A 22,740-nucleotide genomic window follows, 5' to 3' on the forward strand; every position below is an offset into this window, starting at 1 on the left:
GACAGTGGCAGTATATCAGTCAGGAGTTTTTGTCTGAGAGCATAAAGAGCTTGAACTGAGCGATGCTCTGCGACTTGATTCTAAAGTTTGTGTGCACACATGCACATATTTGAACACACAACATGCATGAAATAATACACTCACAGAAATCCTACCCCACTATTGAATCTCATCTCAAACATCTTCCGAAATTCAGATCACAAAGTAATGATAGGCCCGTACTGCACTGGGAGCTGAAGGGATGCATTTGCAAAATGTTTACTATTTTTGTTTTTAAATGTCTTTTCTACAAGATCCACACTTTTTAGCCATGTTGACATGAAAACATCTCAAGAATACTTGACGGACTGTTATGGGGTTTGATTCAGACATTCATGTTCCCCTGCAGGATAACTTTTTCTCCAGCGCCATTATTAGGGTCAAAATGTAATTTGTTCAATATTTGACCAAATACCTGCAAAACTCACGACTATCTCATCATCCGCAGCTTCATGCCTATTTTATGTTTAGTGCTAGTTAGCAAATGTTAGCTATTACAAAAAAGTATACATTGTTTTGTCACTTTTCGTATGTATTTAGGACACACCATTAGTCTTAAAGTGAATTATATATAAAAATGTTAATGCCCAGTGGTCATTTTTGAATTACATTTGTTGCCATTGACTTTGCACAGTCAGTTCTTGACTCAACCTTCATAGTGGCATTAGCCATGGTTGCTGAGAGGTTTGTAAAGCAATGCCACGGACTGAATTTCCTGCCCATCCCCCGCTCGTTCTAACGGTGCGTGTGAGTATGCCACAATTTTGGATTAAGGCCATAACTGTGCAAGCCAGACAATAGGAAGACAGAAAGCATGCCTGAGCTGGGTGTGTTAGTGGTGATACCTGTTTTGTGTAGTTGGTGACTTAAAAGAGCCCGAACCTCAGCTGCATCAAAGCAGCATTCGCTTTTTTACATTTCGATAAGAGCTTGGAAATCACTGAAAACCCACGGCGACAGGAAATTCTTTTTGTTCAATTTCAGTCTTGTTTTTGTGACAGAAAATGTCACTTTAAGTTCCCCCCCGGGTTTAATTATCATTTTTATGTCATGTAATGTAATGTTTCCTGTCTCATGGTTGGACCTGCAAAACAAGAAGACTCATAGCAATAACATGACCACGGCCACAATGTTCCTCCCATTACCTCAGTATGGTGGCATAATGATGGTGGGAGCTGACATCATGCATGCCACTGATTTCTTTCTTTGTGCTGCTTTTCAACAGCATGTTATTAACATCATTTAAGGTTTCCTCCAAGGTCTTATACACCCCCCACTCCCCTCACTGGACACGGGGATGAGGAGTGCATTGTTCTACCAGAGCCCAGCTGGATTCAATGGCTGTGAGCAGACCTAACGGTGCAGCAGCTACAGTATAGTTAGTCACACAGGTGGCAGGGAAATTACAGTGTACACATACTTGCAGTTTGGACGTCTTCCACTTCTGGGAGCCAATAAAGACTGCATATGCTGCTGCCAACAACTGCAAAAGCTATACTTGGATGTAGAAGTTCGGGGCCGTGCCAAGATATTGCTCACCAAGCACGGCTCATACAGAACAATATGTTTTAATGATCGGATTCAATAAAATAATGATGATTGGTTCCATTAGATCCTTACAGAATATCTCTTTCAGGAGTTGGTGCACTGACACAACTTATTTCATTCTTAACAATAGCTCTATTGTCCATGAGTGTGTACACTCATACATAGGTTTGCATGCGAACTAAAACCCTTTGGTTCACCAACCTAAATACTGCAACTTGTCTGCCCACTTCCTGTACAGAGAATTACAATACTGTAAAACCCCAGTGAGAAGATCTGTTTCTTCTTATACACCAGTTCTTAGACTTCCTGATTACAAAGGGTCACTTAAGATCTAAGTCTATGCAGCTTTGTTGTTAGTCAAGAACAGACAGAAAACTACAGAAGAAATCTGTAGCTGTCAAATCCTTTCGGTCTGTGCAGCTCTAAAAGAACTTTGGCTTGGCTTTGTTTTGTCTCTGTTGCCATGCCTCTGAGTAGCCACTGGTGTCTGTACTTCTTCCTCTCTTCTCATATTTTACACAGGGTGTGCAGCTGAACCACAAATCTCCTGTCTGGTGCCATCGCAGAGGTCCAGTGGATAGAACGAGAATGAATGATCAGCAAAATAAAGTCTCAAAAGTTAAAGAAGTAGTTGCTAATGGCTCCTGTGAGTGTTATATAATTTAAAATCATACTACTGTATTATTGGGTAGTGTTGTCACTGCTATTGATGCAACATGTGAGCAGCATTTTATTAATGCAGCTAGTTGAGGTGGAGCTAATTCATATTCTAATGGGTAGTTTAATATATTTTATACTGCATAACAATGCATCATATGCTCATGTTCTGCAAAGCCATTTGTTATAGTTGTAAAATAAAAATTGTGTGTGTAAATGTAGTAATAAGAGCAATATAAGTACCTAAGTGAATGTACTCTGCACCACTATGATATAATAACCAGGCACACAAAGGAGAAATACCTTACTGTGTGGTTGTGGTTCACTCTGTACTGGCATCAATAAAAGAGTATATTTTCATATGGTAGTTTTGGTTGCAAATTTGACATTAGTGCAGTGCCTATGGTCTGAATCAATCTTGATAATCTGAGCAATTTTTTTATTGTGTTTGTGTGTGCCACCTACATTGATAACATTTTTATTCTTTATTTTCTATTTAACCTTTATTTACCCAGCAAGTCCCTTGAGATACATTTTCTCTTTAAGAAGAGAAGCCTGGGCAGAGTGGCAGCGTAGAGCGTGGAATAGTTTTTACTAGGTGACACATATAGTCACCTAATAAAAACTATTAATTTACAACATTCACTTATTAGAAAGCATATAACACAATATGGTGAGAGAGCTTAACTTTTTAACACAGTCACATTTATCATGAAACTAATTTTAAATGTGGTTTCTAAATGAAGATGTAGTACAGAGATGCACTTATTTTCTTAAAAAGTAAAAAATGTGTTCACACCAAGGTGTTGATTCATATATCAAAAGTCACACAGAAGAACAGCACAGAAATGAGCTGTCTGCTTAGTTTAGTTTAGATGGATAAGTTTCATATGTTATTATTTCAATCAGCTTAACCAAGGGCTGAGGACCTCCAGTATGGCTTCCTGCAAACCTCAAGGTGTGTTACTGTACACTACAGGGCCTGCTAGTATTTTAGTGTACAGTATACTGTAGTAGTATTACACTATACTGCTAGTATAATTATCTCCTCTGATCGAAGTTATTTTCCCTCATTTGCAGTGGAGACTAATTTTCTGCACTTTGAACAGCCTGGTGTTCATCGTGCCTGCGTGACATTGAGCATGATAGGTATACACACAACACGTAACCCTACTGTATGCACTGACATGCACGGCAGAACACACACAAACACACGCACACAGTGAGATGATGGATTAATAGCAGAGGAGTGGTCAGGCGGCTGCAGGCCCTCCAGGGAGCCGACCTGCAGCAGAGAGGCCACCCAATCACGGCACATTCCTGCATGCGACTGTGTTTGCAGCCCTGCAGATACGACACCCTGCAGGTATTCCTGCTTGGCCCTGAATAAAGGCGTGCCATCAGAAGCGACAAGCAAGACTTTATGACTGAAGAAATTCAAACAGGTTATTCAAATCACTTCAAAAGAACCGAATCTTGGATCAATGAATGATTAATGATAGATTAACACAGGCCATGAATTCATTATGGATAAATCATTGAACCAACAGAAAGTTTCACTTGATTTATCTGATAATGCTTTACAGTGCTGCTGTGATTAATGGACTCACGAACTGTAGTCAGAAAAACCTAATGAAATTAGAATTTGAAATTGTGTTTCATTTGAATAGCCAGGCAATGGTGCAAACAGCAAATCGATGCCTCTGCGTAGGTAAATGTTCAATGTATTTAATCAGCCCAGTTTCACATTATACAACATTATACAAAGTCCATCAATACATTGATGGAACAGTACACACCGGGCTGTCTGATGAAGACTAATCTCACTATGTTGACTTTGTCTTATTGTGTTTTGAAAGGCCTTTATGGCTGCTGCTGCACTGTTGTTTGATCAGCGATTATAGAACCACATTGACCATAAGATCACATCAGCAGACATATTACTGTCTGAGAATCAGCATTAGTCACAGGGATGAGATATCCGATCCAAACACCCAACTGCGAGGATTAGTCACCGTAGAAGAGCAACAAGGCTGTGTGGAGCTGAATAAGGGTTTAGTCTTACACCTTTTGATTCCTGCCTAGGTGTATAAGACAGTATCACATGTCAAATGCAGCTTTGTGCTATCAAAACAATCCAGGAAACTGTCAAATTCATTTCAGCAAAGCCGTCTGAGAACAAATCCCATGCTGTGAATGATGACTGGGATGGATTAGCAACGTAATATCAAGGTGCAGGGATACCTTTCATACACTTTTAAAGAAATGACTCACACAGTGTACAAATATAATGTGTGTATATGTGTGTGTGTGTGTCTCTCTCTGATGTAAATGTGTGTACAATTGACAGCTTCCAGTCAATGGGTCCATCAGGGATAGCAGTTGTATTGTTCGGTCTCATTTCCTGCATGTTTGTTCAGCTGTACAGATGTGTACCAAATGTGTGTTGAAAGTGTAGATTTCCTCCTTGGCAACGTCATGTAAAGTCTACCAAAACAGGGGAATACAGGTCTCTTTTTATTACAGCTTTGTGTAGAAGGTGTTTTATTATAAAGATTTTAACTGATCATAGTTGTAGATGGTAACTCATGTAAATATTCTCAACAAATTAGGATGCAAAGAGGTGGATGTTTAATTTCAGCAGTCACATTGTAATGGCAACAGTGTAGCCTGTTAGTGACTTTTTCCATATTTGCCATATGTGCTGATTTTTATCGTGGGATTTTTAAAAATAAGGAAGCTTATCTTATAGTTAGTGGTTGAATAATGATAAGAAACTATGCACCAGTTAGGATACAACATAATATATAACATATAGAGCATACTATAAAACATATCAATCAGTATGTGACAAAGCTTCTACGCTGTCTGTTATTTTTACTTAACTACGGATCCTTTTTTCTTATCACATTAGTATAAATAGAAATTATAATATTTCCGAGCGCTTCTGAAGGCATCATCTGAATTCCACACACTCTGTCGCGTGCAACAGCTTTGCCGCGAAAAACGGAGGAAAACAGAGCCAGGTAAGAGCATTAAAACAGCAAAATATAGCAGAAAATACGCTATTTTAATCGAACTAGAGCTAAAATAACTCTGAAGAAATACGTCCAGAGTCACTTAATGTTTAAGTTTGTGGTGTATTATCTGCAGAGGAGTTTATATAGTGAACAAGTTAGCTAACCTTAACTTTAGCCTTGTTTCACTATTAGCTAACTAACGTTACCTAACTACTTTCAACAAGTTACTCTTGTAACTTATATTCATTTTAAGCTATGGTCTCAAAGAAAATGGGAGATACGTTGACTTTTTGACCAGGTGGAATTAAAACCAAACTGTTAACTCTCATTGTTTTATTTGTTTAACCTCATTTTACAGTCTGTAAATGTGATGAAAACTGGCCTGGATATAAAGTAAGAAAATGGCTGCTCATACCTACATTGCCATCTCTGAGCTGCACCCAAACGTCTCCCATCCAGTGAGTTCAAATGATTTTTTTTTTTTTCAGTCAGTTACAGCAATTTAATATCTTTTTAATTCTGAAAGCAGCCCTTAAATCAAACCAGTGATAGCCAGAAAAATTTAACATTGGTGGAAAATGATGCATTTCAGAGCTGTTGTGTGTTGAACTGTGAAAATAGTCTGCACACTGTCATTGTCCTTGTAATGTTTTTTTCAGAAAGTGGCAGGCATCATTATTGGGAAATCTGATGTCAAAAGCTTTCCTGACCGAAAAAGTCAGTATCTTTTTATATTATTGCACCTAAGTTGTTATTTTCAGTGACAAATTCTTCCATCAGTCCTGCACGTCAGTGTCTTGTACACCAGCCCCCTCTTCTGGAGAACAGATAAATGAATATCCCTTCTCTGAGCTTTTCGCTCCTCTTCTTTTCCATTGAACTGCAATGCTAACCGAACCCATATGTCTGAATTTCAGATATTGGTGTAGACAGATTCACATTTGGCTTCACCGTAAAGGACTCACCTGACTTCTTTATTAATGTGACAGCCTGGGGAAACGATGGATACATCAACGGGCTCTCCAGCAGCTTCAGCATTGGAGACTGTGGTCAGGAAATCATTCTCAAAGTTCCAACAAGTCTTTAAGATTCTTGAAAACTTGTGGATTTGGCAAAAATATATGTATATTTTATATATTAATAACAGTAAAATCAGCATTCTGTGACATATTTCTGTAACTGTAGAATGAAATCTTAGAATAGAAAAAACTATTTACTAAAAAGCTAATTATGAAAACAAAAAGATAAACTTGTTTATTATTTTTTCCAGTTATCATTGAAAATCCTTTAGTTTCCAACAAAGACCCAGAGAAAGGGGACAGATTCTGTCCCACAACACCAAGGTAATTAACACTTTCAATACAGATGTTGCAGAAGAATCAGAGTCTTCCTCACTCTGCTGTGCTTTTAGATAGCTGGAGGGTAGGGATGTTCATGCAGTGTAACACTGTGTTAAATATGATGTAATAACGTGTAATGTCTGATGATGGTGTCAAAGGACTCGCTAATTCAATGGCCCGCATCTGCTGTCTCAGCCTCTACAGGCTGCTGGTGACGGAGGCTCATTCCCAGGTGAGTCTATGTGCTGACATAGACACAATGGACAGGCTGCTGCCACTGATCCACCTGCCAGTGAAGGACTCCGGAGATTTCTACTCTCTGGGAGACATTGTGGCCAACGGGCAGAGGCTGGATGGCACTGTGATAAATGTACTGGCTGCAGTGAAGTCGGTAGGGCGCCTTAAGGCCACAGTCTTTCACTGTGAAATAGTATAGTTTATAGCTTTTCTGTGTACATGGAGAGAGTGGAACAATGGTGATAACGTCACCAGTGTGTTTCTCCCAGTGGAGAAAATATCTGTTCTATATCTATCTAAGGTTGAAGTAGCCAACAGTATCTAAGCTTAGCAAGAAGACTGGATACAGGGGGAAACAGCTAGCCTGGATCTATCCAAAGCTAACCAAATCCACCTACCAGTACCAACAAATGCCTGGTGAATGCCACTTTTCAGGCCCCTGGAGGGTTTATAGGTAATTCAAGGCGAACACATTCCCTTTCAATGTGTATTGTGTATCTCTGTAAAACAAATTATTTGTGTAAATAAAGAAACAAACAATTGTAATTTTACAGTTACTATTTGGTGGCCAGGGCTGGGAGATACAGCGTGTTAATTATTGAGCTTTAGAGGTGCTGATGGGCAGACTTTGTTACCTAACTGAATGTTTCAGACAAGCAAAGAAGCTTATTTCCAAAAATGTTTAGCTTTTTCTTCTAGTTTCAGCTAACAGCTCCACTTATTACAACATCAGTCTACTTTCCATTAAATCCAGTCTTGGTGGAGAAACAGGTATCCTCTTCTGTGATTGCTTGGTCTGATTGTTAAACTGAAATGCAAATATTCAAAGTCATGGTACAGCTTTGTTCGTGTTTGGCTGAGAAGAATATGTCTTATAGTTTCCTTATGTTTTAGGGTTGATGTTTTTACTTTAAGACCATGTGAGCTTGGGGCCATTTTATTACTTACTAATCCAACTTTTTTCAAATTTGTACTATGTTTATATGATTGATATGATGAGTCTTACAAATCGGTTTGAATCCTGCTGAGAAGATCTCGGGGAGCTATATTGATTTTCAAAGGGTGTTTTTCAACAGGGAATGTGAGGAAAATTGATAAACTCATTGAGAAACCAAAATGTATTTTCCAACTTCTTCACACACTGATTGCATTAGATGGTGGTTTTTCAGCTGTCTTTTTCTCCACAGTAAGCTCAACTATGGTGGAAAATAGGTTGTTAAAGTTTCCTGAGCTTCAAAACAACATTAACAAGAAGGGAAGGGTTGTTAAAAAGTGGTCCGGTGTAACATTATGAAAAGTAAGTCATGGAAAAGTCATGGAACCTGTCACTGAGGCCGGGTTGGGACGCCTGATAAGCATGAAGTGGGACGTTTTTGACAATAAGTATGGATGCTGAGCAAATATTTCTTGTATTAGCTAGTTTGAAAATCAAGCATATCAAAGTTGTCTAAGTTTACTTAATCCATATCGTATAAATTGCATAATAGACTACACTGTCTGGTTTGCCTGTGTGGTTACATGGTGGTATGCTTGTTGTTTGCCTGGAACATACCAACTTACCATAATGGCCCAAAGACATCCCTCAGAGTTCAGAGAGAGGCCAGACCCTGCTCTTAATGTCACTGCATTTCTTACAGGAAGGGAAGATATTGTGATAGGAACTTCAGATGATTCTGTTTACGTTTTGCAGATTGGAGAACTGAAGCAGTTTACCACTTCAGACGGACGCAAAGGGCAGAGGCTGGAAGTGAAGCTCTTTGATGACTCGGTCTCGTCCTTCCCTCTCGTGTGGTGTGTCATGCTCGTTCATTAATTTGGAAAATGAATAAAGATTTATAACTTGTGATACTTTTGTGCCATATTCCATCTCACTGGCCCCTTGGTTCCCCGCCGTGTATCTTTAAGTTACCGCAAATTTACTTTGGTGACATGAAGCTTTAGATCAACTTGCTGAACTTCATGTGTGTTTGATTTTCACTGTGCTCTCCTGTGTGTAACTCCCTGACCTCTGTTTCACTCACAGCTGGGACAGAGAGGCCATTCAGCTCGTGCAAACTTTGATACCCAAGGAGGCGGGTAGGTTAACAGCTGCTGCTCATTCTCAGCCACAAAATGAATCTTTATTTAACTGTTATTGCCGCCTGTCAGGTCCCATTAACGTACTGCACTGAAGAGAAGCATAAAAGTGGATATCTGAGATGTAACTGTGTATTTATGTTTAAGATAACTTACTGTTGTTTTTAACTTTCATTCTTCATTCAAAGTGCTCTTCATAGCTGATGCAAAGATTAGCTTTGACAGCTTTCGCAACGGCATGGTAGCAACTGTTAACTCGAAAACCATTATCACTGTCAATCCTGGTAAGATATCACAGCAGCATTTACAGAAACATTGGATTGAACATAAATATCTATTGTGCAGTTAATCCAAAATAAGGCTGAAGCCAACCCACCAGCGTTTGTGTGCAGTGTAAGAAAAAAACAATCATCCTGCTGTGCAAGTAGAATATTGTCAGTGAATCATAACTTGCTCTCAGACACCAGAGAGGCCAGCCTGCTGTTCAGCTACGCTAAAGAAGTATCTGAGTCCGGGATTCTGGACCAAGATGAGAAGCCAGAAGATGTGAGTGGTAGGTTATAGTGAAGAATTTCCTTCAATTCGATACTTACTTTATTTATATAGTTTATATAGAGTATAATCTATGGCTGAAAATAGTCCCCAACACACTATTTACTCCTGTTAAAGTAGTGTTAAAAACTACAGTACTCCGTCATTGGAAATTACCAACTCTTTAATTCAACTATATCTTTTTGAGTCATTTTTAATGATTTAAATCCTCAGTAGGACCATATGGGGCTGGGGGCTGAAAATCATTTGTTCATTATGAGAGCCATTTGACTTGTGGAAGTCTGTAAGTATTTATAGAGGGACTAACACTGTCATTTTGGTTTTTCACTGGACTTGCTGACAATAAAAAAGATATGTAGTATATTATGAGGTCACAAAGTGACCAGTGCAGCCTGCGTCGTTGCCTCTTTTCCAGAGGAAAAGACTGCAGGCATGAACGTGTGCTGCTGCTTTTGTCTCTGCAGTGGATTCTATCACTGACGTGTACACAGTGAGCCAGCTGAAGCAGAAGGCCCAGGAGAGTCCCGAGGCTTTCTTCGGCATCACATACAGCTTCATCTCCAAGCTCGACCTCGACTCTTCTGTTTCAAAGGTTATCAGGACACGGTGGTGAGTTCACACAAGTGCACAGAGGGGATTCATTCATGACAACTCAGATATTCTACATCAATCATTTGAATATGCTAAACAATATAAAGTAGTTCGGTAAACATTAGTTGCTCAGTGTGCTGTCTCTCCTGTCTCAGCTCCAGGTGTAAGTTTCAGGTGACTGAGGACACACACAGCTGTACCAACCAGCTGTGTCCAGGGCGGGATCAGGTGTTTTCAGGCACCACAGGCTTTGATCTGCTGGTGGACTTCACGGACCACACCGGCACCCTGCATACCTGCACCCTCAGGAGCCCAGTGGCAGAAAACATACTCGGCTGCACGGTTAGCACCACTTCACAGAAAAATGATTATTCTGCCTCAGTTCTGCATCTAGTCACACCTTCCTGTGTGGGGATTAAAGAACATAAGAAAGGAGAGATGAATACCGATTCATTTTTAAAACATTATGGAAACATTTCACCACTGTATTATGTTTCTAACTAGGCTGTTCTGGAGAGTGCTTAAATTCTGTGTGGGTCTGGAAAGTCTTCAGATTTTATATTTTGTGTTGTTGCAATTCCAACACATTAAGCACTTTGTTTTTTGCAGACAGAGGAATTTACCAGTTTGACTGATGACCAGAGGACTGCAATGAAGTGGAAATTTCTTTTGGAAAGATGTAAAATATATGTGAAGGTATCGCTTTTCATTCATACACCATGTGGGTTAGCAAGTAAAAGCAAATTCTATTTAAAACTTGTTATAATATGTTGTAGATACTCCCTTCCACTCTAAAGAGGACTGGGGCCAGGGGGATGGTCTTGGCCTGCTCACTGGCTGACCCAGGAGAGGTGAAACAGCACATGTCCGCCCTGCTGCAGCGGCTGTGATCACAACGATATTGCAGTTGGCTGCTTTACCTGCTGTGTGGTACTGTTCTGACTGATCTATTAACAAGGATAATAGTCATTTCTACATGTGGGTTTAGTGAATAGACAAATTTTTTGCATTATTATTATTACTATTTATTTAATTAACTTATTTATTGAAATATATATATATATATTAAAGAAAGTACTGTTGTGTTGCCTACTTTTAATAAATAATAGTTATGTCAGTATGTTATGTGTCATGTTATGTGTCATATATCTCAATATCCATATTAGAACATGCACCTTGATGATACATCAGTTTTGATGGACTGAATTCAATTTTATACCAATTATTTCACCCTAAATTAAAATATTAGTTTTGTTTTGTGTTTCTTTACTGGAGATTTTGCTAAGTACATTTACTAAAGTACTGTACTTTTTTTCACAACTTGTTACTGGTTACTTTGCAGATTCTTATTAATGATATATAATATAATCTAAAAATAAATGATGATGTATTATTATAAATTAAGATGAGATGAGACTTTTTTTGGTACTTCTATTGGTTACAGCAGCACAACAGACAATAAAAATAACACAAGTAGTCATACAAGTGTAGTTCACTTGTCCTGCTGTGATAAAATAAGTCAGTAGATGGAGGTAAAGTACTGGTTATCAAGGCGGAACCTTTGAATCGTCGTCGTATGTAGTCAAGGGAAACATTATGGGGATGTACTGATTTATGGTCAACACGAACAACTGAAGGTAACCAAAACTTTTCAGGTTTTTTCGGTAAAGTTGTCGAAATGATCATAAATAATGTTCTACAGTGAAACATAGTTGCAGTCACAATGCGTCAGCTTATGAAACAGAGACGTTCGCTCATTGTCTGAATCGTGTAGTCCTTACGCGTTGCTAGGCTGCTCTGCTAACGTTAGCATGCAGGCTACAAGTTGTATCTTTCATTTCCCCAGTATAACAATAAACCACGTACCTGTTGTTTAAACCGACTGATAACAGCAGTCAGAAAAGAGAGAAGCAGCTGACTTCTTCCTGTGTATCTTTGCAGTGTCATACATGCCTCAGTGCGAACAGTGACAGTCAGCAGTCAAGCATGAATGTGAACCAGGGGACGGTGGGCAGCGACCCGGTCATTCTGGCCACGGCTGGATACGACCACACTGTCCGCTTCTGGCAGGCCCACAGCGGGATCTGCACCAGGACTGTCCAGCACCAGGACTCCGTATCCTTACTGTGACTAACAAACAGTGTGCTCTGACTAAATGAAATCAGACTTTACACTGTGATATGATCATGGACAGCAGGCAGATCCCACAAACAGACATATTGTTTGTCCCAGCTGGAAACACACATTCAAGTATATGAATTAATAATGGAAAAGAGACTATATGACCGTATACAGTGTAAAGAGTTTTGTGTGTGTAGGAAAATCCCCCCCATGTCTCAGTAAAATCAACATGGATGCTGTCAAAGGAGCAGCTCCATGCTTTGTCTGTAGATGGCATCGTCACTACAGTGTGTCCCTCCTGCTCTGTAGGTATAACTGATTTGTTAAATATTATAGAAATATCCCAAACAAGCCAGTTCCTTAACATCTTCTTCCAGCAAGTAAATTCACTCGAGGTCACACCTGACAGGAGTATGATCGCAGCTGCAGGTTGGTTACGACCTTTTCTCCTCATTTCTTACATTAGTTCCATGCTTCACACACAGCTTGGATTGCATAATTAAATTGAGTAATTTGCACTCTTTGTTTTAGGTTATCAGCACATCCGCATGTACGACCTGAACTCCAACAACCCCAACCCGGTGATCAACTATGACGGCGTTAGCAAGAACATCACGTCCGTGGGCTTCCATGAAGATGGACGCTGGATGTACACGGGAGGAGAAGACTGCATGGCTCGCATATGGGACCTTAGGTAATGCAAAGGGAGCTCGCTAAGCTAAAAAACATTCACTCTGTGTACAACAACACTAACTTTGATTCCCCCCTCCGCCCCCCACGCATCCAGGTCGAGAAATCTGCAGTGTCAGAGGATATTCCAGGTCAATGCTCCAATCAACTGTGTATGCCTGCATCCCAACCAGGTTAGACACTGATTCATAAATTGGCACTGTTGTTTATTATCTAGGGAATGTGTTTGTTTTTAATGTTATAAGTCAATTTCAGTATGTGCTAACTATCCAAACAAGTCCGTAAACAGTCAGCGTTGTGTGTTTTTCAGGCGGAGCTGATTGTTGGAGACCAGAGTGGAGTGATTCACATCTGGGATCTGAAGACCGACCACAATGAGCAGCTGATTCCCGAGCCGGAGGTCTCAGTCAACTCAGTTCACATCGACCCTGATGCCAGTTACATGGCAGCGGTCAACAGCTCGGTCAGTCCGCCAAACAGTCTGAAAAGAGTGCTCCTTATAGGTACCTTGTTAAGTTATATTAAATGATTAAATTGGTCCCTTTGTCCTCATTTTAACAGGGAAACTGTTATGTGTGGAACCTTGCTGGAGGCATCGGAGATGAGGTGACTCAGCTCATTCCCAAGACTAAGATCCCTGCACACAAGCGCTACTCTCTCCGCTGCAAGTTTAGTCCTGATTCTACGTGAGTGCCCTTCTCCTCTACACACAGTACAAGCCTTTCTTATTAACTCTTGAATAACAAAACATGTTTTCGTGGCTAGAAAATGCGTGTTTTTTATTTTGCATTCTGTGATATATTAGCAATTGTTATGGCTTAACAAGGAAGTCAGTTTCCTGCTTTGATGTTGCTGATGATGATAGTGAGTGTTTTTGTGTTTGTCGTCATCTCCAGTCTGTTGGCCACCTGCTCAGCAGACCAGACCTGTAAGATCTGGAGGACGTCCAATTTCTCACTGATGACAGAGCTCAGTATCAAGAGCAACAACCCCGGAGAGACGTCTAGAGGCTGGATGTGGGACTGTGCTTTCTCTGGAGACTCCCAATATATTGTCACTGGTCAGTACATGAGCAAAAACAGGATCCCACAGTCAGAAAAGCCCTGCTGTTTTGGAGTTAATATATCAATCTATATATGTTTGTTGTACTGGAAATGTGTGGGAACATTTCTGAAATATTAGGTTATAAATTATGTATAATAATAAAGTCGCTGCTTGTATTTGCTGTGAGCCAAAATAACAGATTTTGCAAACTTAGTGTTGCTGTTTATCTTTATTTGCTACCCTTAAAGTTATTAATTGATGAAGATGCCTCTGAGCAAGATTTGGAACAGTTGTGAAAGTGTTTTTTTTTTTTTTCTTAAATACAACTGTATATTTAGTCCCAGAGAGTTTTTAAGAGAGAAGCAGGAAGCGGTCTGATAACTTCAGCGTAAACTGAACTCTTGTTTCCATCCATTAGCCTCCTCAGACAACCTGGCCCGTCTGTGGTGCGTGGAGACCGGGGAGATCAAGAGGGAGTACAGCGGCCACCAGAAGGCCGTGGTGTGTCTGGCCTTCAATGACAGCGTGCTGGGCTGAGGAGGAAGACAGTCTGTACAGTCTGTACAAGGACACAAAAGCAATGGACCCTTTGGAGGCTGTGCGGTTGACATTAATGGGAGTTATTTAAAATGTCCCCAGAAATGATCAGCTTGAGAAAGGGGAGGCTTGTGTTTGAACGTTATGATGAATCTCAGCTGTTTGTTCCAAGAGGTCTACAGTGCTCTTCCCCTGCCAGTAACTGTAAGTACTCAGCATGGCAGCAAGGCCACAACTCATAAAGCGAAAGTCCATTTAAAGGAATATCATACCATTTTGCACCAAATGTAATCAATCGTATGAGAACTTCTGTACCAACACTATAAAAATTGGTTGGATTAAAATACATGATATTCATAAGGTACCTAAAATATTTTTAACATCAAGCTGTGCAAAACAGGAGATCCCTTTTCAACTCTGTTTTTATAGTGCACCATATTTATTGTATCATAAGGACCACATTATTCATGTTAACTTGGATGTGCTGTGGAATTGATTTATTTCTCATGTGTGGTATATATAATACTTGATACTTTTAATTCAGAGTTAAGTTGTACTATTCTTAATGATCACGTGTTGTGAGGAGGTTGTACATAAAGTGATTCCACAGTAAAGTCGTCATTAATAGAAGTCCTTACAGTCTTTAGTTTTGTTATTCTCCCTCCTCTTTTCAGTCTAAGGAAGAAAAAATGGCCCAAAAATGCCCAACAGTCTTTTATTAGACAGATCAAAATACGCAACAGTAATGGTTACACATAATTACACTGCAGCAGTGGGTTACAGGAAATACAATTAGAAGCACGTACAAAAGAGGGCATCTTTCTTTTGTAATCTCTGAAGTGTGCCACCAGGGAGGGTATTACAGATGAAGAGGGTGACGATGGGGCTTTGGCGATAACCATGACAGCCTGTCTCCATCTCTTCTCTCTCGGAAGGATGGAAATGGACTGGGAGGGTGGGCTGCTTCACTGGTTTACTAGTGGCTGTATGGCACAAAGGAAACAGTCAAAGCTGACTTTTGTTTTTTTCATGTTTTTTTTTTTTTTTTTCCTTCTTGTTGAGGGAGCTAAAAAGAAAACTTTGTTTCCCTGATCTTTGGCTGGGAGGAGGCGGAGAGAATACACAGTCACTCTGGCAGGTAGTAGAAGCACACAGACACGCAGATGTTGCTTGGAAAGCAGATGTCGATGCAGAAATAGACCAGCCTCTGTTTGCCCGGGCCTGAAAACAACACAAAGGCATACAAAAAGATGACAAAATCCATAACAAGATACAGATATAGTGGTCACAACCTGACTGTGGTAACAGGCCATCATAGTGGAGACACGACAATCACCAAATCCCTATTACATAATGATCAATATTTACAATTAAGACATCATTTACAGTTTAAAAGCAGCCAGTATGATATTAAACGTGTTCTGTATGGGGGAAAGTCTGTCACCAGCACCACAGCCTGTTGAGAAAACGTTGAGTCATTTACTGCATCAGTGAAAGGTCATTGGTCGTCGTACATTAGGCTCAGGTTTCAGCCTGACACCTTGGTTCGATGGAGTTGCCAGCTGACTAAATTTAAAAACTCCCTTCATACAGTGTCTGTGGGCGCCGGCAGATGGATCCCGACCTCTTCTGGTCTGCATGCATACTTAACTACTATGTAAGCTAACGGCATCGTCAGTTGACACTTTTATCCAAAATGTCAGGATACAACTAAAGTGAAAACATACAGTATATATTGCCGTAATGTCTGTACCATCATTTTCCCTCTGAGTCAGTTAATCGGCAGAATCTGCAACTATTTTGATATTTTTTTTTAAATAAAAACACTATCTGGTTTCAGCTTCTCAGATGTGAGGATTTGCTGCTTTGTTTGTTATCAGTGATAGTTCACTGGAGATGAACTGGTTCATCTTAGGCTCTGAGCATTTTTCACTATTTCCTGAATCGTTAGAGTAACTGATAAATAATTGTTAGTTGCAGCCCGACTGGTTTTGACTTTGGGTAAAGGAAATTCTGCTACTCCTATGACATCATTTCAAAAATCAGTGGTCAAGCAAAACCACATCTGTTTTATTTGTTTGACCAGGACTTAAAGAATGAGGCTAGAATTATTCTATATTCTTCTTATTGTCAGGAAAATCCCATAAAAAGATAAAAACCAACAATGCAAGTGAACATCAGTCAAACAAGAGTAAATGGTGCATTTGTTGATTTGAGTCAAAAGCACAATCCCACTGAATCAAGAGCTCTATGACACAACATTTGTCCTCACCCTCGGCCCTCCTGGTCCAGTGGACGGACCTGTCCTGACACAGAGTCTGCAGAGGCTCCTCCAGCGTGGACGCATCCACCTGACTGGCCGCCAGCACCCCCAGGAACTCTGTCTGCCTCTGCGTCTCATTCCCAGACAGCTGGAACTGAATCTGCTGAGGACAGTATCACACAACATCTCAACAACAAGAAAATCCACAACAGAAGAAGAAGAAGAAGCAGAAGTTTTGTCCAATGAATGGAGACTCTGAAGCTGCAGTGTCATTTAATAAGTGTGAGAAATCATATTCAGCCAAACAGTGACAAAGTGAAATGATTAAATTGGGTGAATATGAAGACTGAAACCCAAGCTGCTATTAGCCTGATATCCTCGCTGATGAGGTCAACACGGCTGCGCATTTGCGCTCTTATTGGTCACAAAGGGCTGTGTGTAATTGCACCACTTACACTTTTGATTGGCTCAGATAGCGAACCACTTAAAGTGCTGTTATGCTCGAGTGGGTCACGTAACAACCAGTTTTCCAACCAAGAAGACCATTGTGCTGCAGAACAGAGGGACAAACCACAGATACTCTCCATCCATACGGAGCCTTTCCCTCCTATCATAGATTAAATGACCACCATCAACAGCTAGGTATGAATACTCAGGGGCTGTATGAGATACACGACACCGCGAGACAGGATCACAAAAAAACTCTGATTTTGATTGGTGGAAATGGGCTATTGTGCAAAAAAGAGGGGAAAAAGGCAGAAAAGGGGAAGATAAGGCAGAAAAACAGAACTCCATCTCAGTTTACCTGCTCATATCTGACCTCTATTTAAACCACAGCCATGGCCTTTCACCTGCTCATATTGTCAAATCACAATTAAGAATCAAGATAGACTACGGATGGCAATATTAGAGATCCAGGTATTTGCCCCCCCCGACTAACCAATGCACCAAGCTGTATTTTAATCCAACAGTCTTAAAAGCCCTCACACAGAGTGGCCATTGTGCCCACTCCAGTGCTCACTGCTGTAGCCTCCTGTAAGAAGATCCCGGGCACGCTGAGGGGGGCCGGGTAAGGATCAGATGTGCTGAGGAATTCAGCCGAGGAGGCGAGAGAGGAAGACTACACTCGCTCTTCGAAGGCTCTGTAACGCTTCACCCCCTGTCTTTGTACGGAGCGGCGAGGAAGCCATGCAAAACGTATGAAACCCAGCAGGTCCTGGCTCAGTGGGCGCGTTCGGTTCTGGGACACAGCTATGAGTCGCAGTCAGAAATGCCAATTCACACATTAGTGGGGGCGACTTTAGAAAACACCTGGCAGAGCTCAAAGGGCAACCACAACTTTCTTTTTCTTCCTTTTAGCCCTTTGGTGTGTTTTTCCACGTTGACCTTTGTAGTCTCACGTATCATGAACGCAACGAGGGAGGCCCCCGTTATATAAAACGATACGTTCAGTTCTCACGTGTAGAAATGTCGCCGCCTGTTACCTTGTGCGCCGACTCGTGGAGGAGGGAGTGCACGTTGTCGTAGTCTGACTTGTCCATCTTTTGCAGGAAGCATCTGTCCCGGTCCACAGGTTTGTAACATATCAAACCCTGCAACACAACAGCAGCACACGATCAGACATCTTTCCCATCACAAACCTCCATTTTTCTTACTCATCATTACCCATAAAACATACAATCTCATGCATATCACCCAGACGTACGTGTTTGATATCAAAGAGCACAGTGGACGTCTGGTTTGCTGGCGAGGTCACAGAAAAGGTCACCAGGTCGTTCTGTTGATCCACAACGGCTGACTGGTTGATCAGAACTCCAGTCTGCTCTGGAACTATGATTCGGACCATCTGCGAAGACTTAACAAAAGCAGCCTCAGGTCAACGCAAACAAGGAACGCGAAAGAAAGAAATACCTGATGGTGGGCGCAGGGGCCGGTCATGCATACCTGAGGGTGAGGCTGCCACAGCCCCAGGTGCCCCGTCAGGCCAAGGGCCACGATGACCAGGAGCAGGGAGGCCGAGAGGCTGACCCAGAATGCCTTGTGTGGGAAGCGGGACTGGGAGGACGCTGCAGAGCCCCCATCCTGAGGAGATGTTTCCACACACAAGGAGAAGATGTTTAAACAGTACTTGACATCTCAGTATGGGATGTAAACATCAGACTGAAGCAGAGTGGGAACTCAACACCAGTCTCCAGCTGGATTTATGTGAATTTTTACAAGTTGCTGAGATTTGTACGAAAGGCAACATCTGGAAGTCACATCCTATTCTGCGGCTGGATTTGCATGTAAGCAAAAACCAAGTTTCCTGCCTTGACCCCTTTGCCAGATAATGTGCATTCCTCTCCTCAGTCAGTGATATTAAATCGGCTTACCGTGCACTGTGCCTCCTCCAAACGGTTGTCTGAATGTTTCCAACACCGCACCATCCTGTGTCCCTTGACGGCTCCTCACTCGGTCTGCTCCCTTCTCGTAGCTATCGGCATGGAGCTGTGGTCATGACCAGCGCTGACTGACTGAGACTCAGTACACCTGGCCAGCTTCTCTTTGTCCCAGCAGACCTCCTCCCCCTCCTCCTCCTCCCCCTCCCCCCATTCCTCCTCCTCCTTTGGCCTCACCGATTCCATCCCAAAACAGTCACCCGCTTCACCCAAAACTCTGCATCTTGCCAAACTCAATTTCCAACTATTGTCTTCCTGCAATTTCCTTTTTCTTTTTGTCTTCCCTGCCTAATATGACTTAATATGGCTCTCTAACATCATCCATCTCTCCACTGCCCCCCGTTTCCCCTCACTCAGACATACACTTACACGAGGGGAATTGGCCACCCTACCCAGCCCAGACAATGGACAAAGGGGTGAGGCAGGCGCAGCTTGGAAAGCCTCTTTCATCAGGTGAGAGGTGATACGTGGTTCTGACTGTTGCGGCATCCAGCCGATGACAGCCCAAGGTGACTTTAAGCACAGGACTTAGAGGGAAGTTTGCCGTGTTCACTTTAAACGTAAATCCACAGAGAGCAGACTTTGATTTAGTGAAGATGGTTTGCGTTTTATTACAAATTTGAGCTTCGCTTTCAGTAAATCTGGGAGTCGAAGACAAGTCATAAAAAACAGACAGCAAAGAGAAGATTGGATTACCTTTAAAACATATAGTCTGTTAATAACATTTTCACTAATGACATGACAGAACAGTGTATCATCACCCCATGAACGTAACTGCAAGTGTTAACACTTTCTGCTGAGGTGTGCAAATACATGAAAAACAGAAAGTTCAAGGCAGATCAGTTCAGTGGCTATGATTTACTTTTGGAGAGAGCTGTAAACCTGAATACACACATATTACCAAACTGTTGACACACACTTTCTTTGCTCAGTTCCCTTACTTGAGTTTAACATGTAGTTGCTTAAGAGGAGATTGCATCACTTACACAGTTAGGGGACTTTAAAGTGCACTCACCTTCCTAAAAAAAAAAAAGGAACACACAGTCTACTCCTTGAGTCTCTTAAACACTCAAATTACATTGAAACAATACTGGAAATGATTGTTCTTACGTTATTAATAATAAAACATCAATATCATGTTAAATTAGCAGGTTTATAGTTTAATAATAGAGTCACTGTCTCCTCTGTCACGCAGCAGCTAGTTGCCTGGTTGTGACTGTCATAAAGATGATCTGAATCATATTAATATTAATGAAAAATATTCCCTTTTAGAAGAAAATGCAGCCTGGCATGTGACACCCAAAAGCCTCAGGTTTAATGGTGTTAGGCTATCACGTAGCTACACTGTTTCATCCCTGCAGAGCCGGGAGAAGGTCTGCGATGCTGTCCACGTAATAATCTGGCACCATCCCCTGCCTCTCCGCGCAGCTGCTCTTCTGATGGGCCTCGGCATCCGCCACAGTGCTGACCCCCGTGAGGGTGAGGAGGGTCTTCAGGCCACAGTTGGAGCCCAGCATGATGTCCGTGTCGAGGCGGTCGCCCACCATTAGGCAGCGGCCGGCGTCCACGCCGTACTGGGAGGCCACGCAGTCGAACATGAAGTGGTTGGGTTTGCCCACCGTCTGGGACTGACGCTGGGCTGCTGTCTCAACGGCCTGCAGCAGGCAGCCCGTACCTGGGGGGAGGAGAGGAAGGGACCTCTTACTTTACTACAACAGTTTTACTTCATGTACCTTTGTAGAGCAATCCACTTTGATTAAAATCTGAGTTTTTGTGGAGCTTCAAATTACTTGGTGAATTAGGTTGAGTGATCACTGCATCTGCATGGGTTAAGAAATCCACTTGTTGATACAAAAAGTAATTTGCTTTATGGTGCAGACTTCTATTTGTTTAAAATAGAGCTGCAACAATTAGTCGATTCATTGTTTTTAATGAAAAAAATATCCAAATTCTCTGATTTCAGCTTCTCAGTAAACATTTTCTGGTTTCTTTAGTCGTTTAGAGTCAACTGAATATCTCTGGGTGTGGCCAAACTAGGCATTTAAGGACAACATTTTTCACAATTGTCTGACATTGGATTTTATAGACCAAACATCTAGTCGATTAATCAATACTGAAAATACTTGCTGCAGCCCTAGTTTGATTCACCTCAATTATAAAAAACTCCTCCATTAAGCTCAACAACCCCTGAATACTGTGGTGAAACATAAGGTCAACAATTAAAGTTACAAATGAAACACAGAGCATTTTAACATTTCTGTCATTTGATGCATGTTGGGTTAAATCAGAGGAGCTTGTAGCTTCAAACATGGACATATTTTACACACCTACTAGAACACAGTTTAAAGTAAGTAGATTTTGTTTTTCTTTTGAGAAATAAGAAAACTGAAAGTTCTGCAACCACTATGCAGGTGTAGGTGTGTGTATGTGTGTGTGAGGGTGTATGATTATGTAATTAAAGTTATTATTTAAGTCAAAATGTGAAAATGGTCTATAATAAGCCTCAACACAAACCGTACAATTTGGGTTAGACAGGCTGTAAAGTGTAAACATGTGCTGCAGTGTGTTAATCTGCTGTAAACCACTAATGTGAGCACCCAGTGAGTATCACCCCCCCCCCGCGCCCCCTCCCTACCTGGGACGGCCTTGCCTCCCTCCAGGGGCAGCCTGGTGTCCCTGTTGGTTCCCACAAACAGACAGTCCCGCTGGGTCAGGTACTGCAAGGCTCGGTTCAGCTTCATGTAGCTGAAATGCTCATCGAAACCCACCACCACCGCCTTCACCTGGGGATCCAGAGGCACGTTGGCCCAGTCGGTCTGCTTCCCGAATATGAGGTCAGGTCCCACCCCGGTCTGCTGGATCCCCACCGCCTCCAGCTCCTGCCTCATCGCGTCGCTCCCTATCAGGTACACTTTGCCCTCCAGCTTGCACACGGTCTTCAGGTACATGGCGGAGCAGTACGCGGTGCCGAACACCTCCTCTTCTTTCACGTTGAAGCCCAGCGTTGACATTTTGTCGGCGTACATCTTCCTCGTCTTGCTGCTGTTGTTGGTGACGAAGAAGACCTTCTTGCCGTTTTCCTTGAGCAGGTTTATGACTTGAGCGGCGCCGGGGATGGCCTGGTCCCCCCGCCAGATGACCCCGTCGCAGTCAAACAGGATGCTGTCCACCGAGTCCAGCATCTGTTTCACCAGCGCTCCGCTCAGCCGAGTACATTTGGACCCAGACATCAGGGAAACGGTTACACCGAGTCGTTACACGCTGTCTGACTTAAAAAGCTAATACCTAACCGGCCCCGGTACGTGCGTCATTAAGGTCGGTCCCGGTACTGGGTGTAAAAGCCGCACTTTGCCGCTGTGGTGAGAGTAAGTACCGGGTTGGTTGAGTTAGAGTAGTGTTTAAATTCAGCGGATAGAAATCCTGACCTTCCACTGACTGTTGCAGCACTTCTGCTCTGACGGTTACTTCCGCACCGGCTTAAAGTGACAGGAACCTCAGGCGAAGACGCTCCAGTCCCACTTCCGGTCAACTCCGTCACTAACCTTTTTTAGTAACTTTATTGAGAAAATATTCAGTACAAGTTACAA

The 22,740-nt window shown here is 41.9% G+C and overlaps 4 protein-coding genes across 5 annotated transcripts; 2 read left to right on the plus strand and 2 right to left on the minus strand.

Annotated features, from left to right (window-relative positions):
- Window positions 1-5,159: 5,159 nt before the first annotated feature.
- On the plus strand, window positions 5,160-11,180 carry meiob (meiosis specific with OB-fold). Its single transcript, XM_051417919.1, has 14 exons — window positions 5,160-5,270; window positions 5,623-5,722; window positions 5,924-5,981; window positions 6,182-6,313; window positions 6,535-6,607; window positions 6,800-6,995; window positions 8,532-8,632; window positions 8,865-8,917; window positions 9,106-9,201; window positions 9,378-9,470; window positions 9,934-10,078; window positions 10,216-10,402; window positions 10,670-10,756; window positions 10,837-11,180. The coding sequence occupies exons 2-14, from the start codon at window positions 5,666-5,668 to the stop codon at window positions 10,948-10,950; spliced, it is 1,392 nt and encodes a 463-aa protein (XP_051273879.1). The 5' UTR covers window positions 5,160-5,270; window positions 5,623-5,665; the 3' UTR covers window positions 10,951-11,180.
- Window positions 11,181-12,031: 851 nt separating this feature from the next.
- mlst8 (MTOR associated protein, LST8 homolog (S. cerevisiae)) lies at window positions 12,032-15,082 on the plus strand. The gene is made up of 8 exons (XM_051417920.1): window positions 12,032-12,175; window positions 12,559-12,610; window positions 12,713-12,875; window positions 12,969-13,044; window positions 13,182-13,334; window positions 13,433-13,557; window positions 13,768-13,931; window positions 14,334-15,082. Exons 1-8 carry the CDS (start codon window positions 12,047-12,049, stop codon window positions 14,450-14,452), a joined length of 981 nt encoding a protein of 326 aa, XP_051273880.1. The 5' UTR covers window positions 12,032-12,046; the 3' UTR covers window positions 14,453-15,082.
- A 71-nt stretch (window positions 15,083-15,153) lies between these two features.
- Window positions 15,154-19,693, minus strand: bricd5 (BRICHOS domain containing 5). Of its 2 annotated transcripts, none has more exons than XM_051417924.1 (6): window positions 19,088-19,693; window positions 18,660-18,797; window positions 18,421-18,570; window positions 18,200-18,307; window positions 16,725-16,875; window positions 15,154-15,673 (listed from the first exon to the last, which is right to left on the minus strand). In XM_051417924.1, the coding sequence occupies exons 1-6, from the start codon at window positions 19,139-19,141 to the stop codon at window positions 15,579-15,581; spliced, it is 696 nt and encodes a 231-aa protein (XP_051273884.1). In that variant the 5' UTR covers window positions 19,142-19,693; the 3' UTR covers window positions 15,154-15,578. The 2 variants fall into 2 exon arrangements, with proteins under 2 accessions (XP_051273884.1, XP_051273883.1); XM_051417923.1 differs by having other exon boundaries at window positions 16,725-16,878.
- A 142-nt stretch (window positions 19,694-19,835) lies between these two features.
- On the minus strand, window positions 19,836-22,636 carry pgp (phosphoglycolate phosphatase). The gene is made up of 2 exons (XM_051417921.1): window positions 21,789-22,636; window positions 19,836-20,828 (listed from the first exon to the last, which is right to left on the minus strand). The coding sequence occupies exons 1-2, from the start codon at window positions 22,381-22,383 to the stop codon at window positions 20,503-20,505; spliced, it is 921 nt and encodes a 306-aa protein (XP_051273881.1). The 5' UTR covers window positions 22,384-22,636; the 3' UTR covers window positions 19,836-20,502.
- Between the last annotated feature and the right edge of the window lie 104 nt (window positions 22,637-22,740).

The sequence above is a fragment of the Dicentrarchus labrax genome, unplaced genomic scaffold (genome assembly GCF_905237075.1).
Source record: "Dicentrarchus labrax unplaced genomic scaffold, dlabrax2021, whole genome shotgun sequence".
Lineage (NCBI taxonomy): Eukaryota > Metazoa > Chordata > Actinopteri > Moronidae > Dicentrarchus > Dicentrarchus labrax.

Excerpts from the sequence above, each read along its gene's own strand:
- meiob (XM_051417919.1), top strand. The coding sequence starts at position 5,666 with ATGGCTGCTCATACCTACATTGCCATCTCTGAGCTGCACCCAAACGTC. Across the intron at positions 5,982-6,181 it reads AAGCTTTCCTGACCGAAAAA|ATATTGGTGTAGACAGATTC; the intron begins GTCAGTATCTTT and ends TCTGAATTTCAG. Across the intron at positions 6,996-8,531 it reads TACTGGCTGCAGTGAAGTCG|ATTGGAGAACTGAAGCAGTT; the intron begins GTAGGGCGCCTT and ends TACGTTTTGCAG.
- pgp (XM_051417921.1), bottom strand. The coding sequence starts at position 22,383 with ATGTCTGGGTCCAAATGTACTCGGCTGAGCGGAGCGCTGGTGAAACAG. Across the intron at positions 20,829-21,788 it reads GGGAGGCAAGGCCGTCCCAG|GTACGGGCTGCCTGCTGCAG; the intron begins GTAGGGAGGGGG and ends TCCTCCCCCCAG.
- mlst8 (XM_051417920.1), top strand. The coding sequence starts at position 12,047 with ATGAATGTGAACCAGGGGACGGTGGGCAGCGACCCGGTCATTCTGGCC. Across the intron at positions 13,045-13,181 it reads TATGCCTGCATCCCAACCAG|GCGGAGCTGATTGTTGGAGA; the intron begins GTTAGACACTGA and ends TGTGTTTTTCAG. Across the intron at positions 13,932-14,333 it reads CTCCCAATATATTGTCACTG|CCTCCTCAGACAACCTGGCC; the intron begins GTCAGTACATGA and ends TCCATCCATTAG.
- bricd5 (XM_051417923.1), bottom strand. The coding sequence starts at position 19,141 with ATGGTGCGGTGTTGGAAACATTCAGACAACCGTTTGGAGGAGGCACAG. Across the intron at positions 18,798-19,087 it reads TGGAGGAGGCACAGTGCACG|GATGGGGGCTCTGCAGCGTC; the intron begins GTAAGCCGATTT and ends ACATCTCCTCAG. Across the intron at positions 18,308-18,420 it reads TGCTCTTTGATATCAAACAC|GGTTTGATATGTTACAAACC; the intron begins GTACGTCTGGGT and ends GTTGTGTTGCAG.